We start from the raw sequence: 1,117 nt of genomic DNA, 5'->3' as shown, positions 1-1,117 counted from the left end.
TAACTTGCAATTCTTCACACCACAATCGCTACTTGTAAGTCCTTGGTTGTAGGAATATTACCGACAAATATTTAGAAAAAAGGAATATGTTATGTTCTATTCCGCAGACCCCACATTTTTACTCTTGCTGTAGAAATATAAAGCGACCCACGCAGACAAATAAATGCAACCCATCTGCAGATGTTGTATAGCATTGATTCGAGAAATCATCGCCCGAGTAATACTCTTTTTCCTATCCTATCATTTCAAAATCCTCCTCAAACCTGCAAAAATAAAAATCGCTCCATAGACAATTCGCCATTACTAGGCTGTGCCAGGTTGTAAACAACCTGAATAACAAAAGGAAGGCGTTAGCGCGCCGGCATGGGATTCATGCATATGAGTGTCATTGGCACTCGGGTGTGAATCAAATTTTCACACGCGCTACGAACATCCTTGAAAGGAAACTAAGGTCGATCTCCCTCCTTGTGATGAAAGCTCCTTGGTGGGTGTTAAAATTTTTAAAAACTTTTCTAAACCACAAATTAAAATAGATAGCATATAAACATCACATAAAAGAGACAACCAAACGATGAAGATGACCTCTGTGATTGGGGTGTCCATTACTCTCTTGTCTCCATACTTTCTCCACAGGCCTCGGCTGACCTGAACAAAAGACAGAAAGGATGAACATTTTCATCATACACCAGATGCATACTAGTATTACATCTTGGCTTCACAACTGGTTCAGATATTCTTTATATTCTTTAGACTGTTGTTTATTTACACAAACAGGTAGATGTGTGCTTTTCACATCATCTGGTCACAAAATCATCTTGGCACAGTCACATGATCACACTACAAATGTATCCAATCCCTAAATTAAGTTTGTAAATGGAAAATTGTATGATGTTGATTTCTGACCTTGTAAGCTCCGTCATACTCTGCAACCTCCTCTCCTAGGAGGAAGACTGACTCATCCCTCTTCATCTCCTCATTCATGGCAGTGTTCAGTGCATCTCGTACTGTCATCTGCACACAGCAAATTATATAAAATGTCTTGTCATGCAAAATCCCTTTTTGTCCACTTCATTGTACATCTGAAAGTGATCTAATTTCAACTAGATACCCTTGGAAA

The 1,117-nt window shown here is 38.9% G+C and overlaps 1 protein-coding gene across 1 annotated transcript in view; it reads right to left on the bottom strand.

The window, feature by feature from the left end:
- Positions 1-6: 6 nt before the first annotated feature.
- Positions 7-1,117, bottom strand: part of LOC109467150 (pyruvate dehydrogenase E1 component subunit beta, mitochondrial-like) — a 1,608-nt gene continuing 497 nt past the window's right edge. Inside the window, exons 3-4 of the mRNA XM_019765092.1 lie at positions 904-1,011; positions 7-645 (exon numbers count right to left, since the gene is read on the bottom strand). Of these exons, the coding sequence (XP_019620651.1) occupies positions 424-645; positions 904-1,011 (330 nt within the window). The 3' untranslated portion in view covers positions 7-423. The remainder of the gene's footprint in view (positions 646-903; positions 1,012-1,117) is intronic.

This window comes from Branchiostoma belcheri, unplaced genomic scaffold, assembly GCF_001625305.1.
Source record: "Branchiostoma belcheri isolate BF01 breed outbred unplaced genomic scaffold, Haploidv18h27 scaffold1760, whole genome shotgun sequence".
Taxonomy (NCBI): domain Eukaryota; kingdom Metazoa; phylum Chordata; class Leptocardii; order Amphioxiformes; family Branchiostomatidae; genus Branchiostoma; species Branchiostoma belcheri.
Note: the sequence above shows the minus strand (reverse complement) of the source record. Positions and strands in the feature narration are given on the sequence as shown.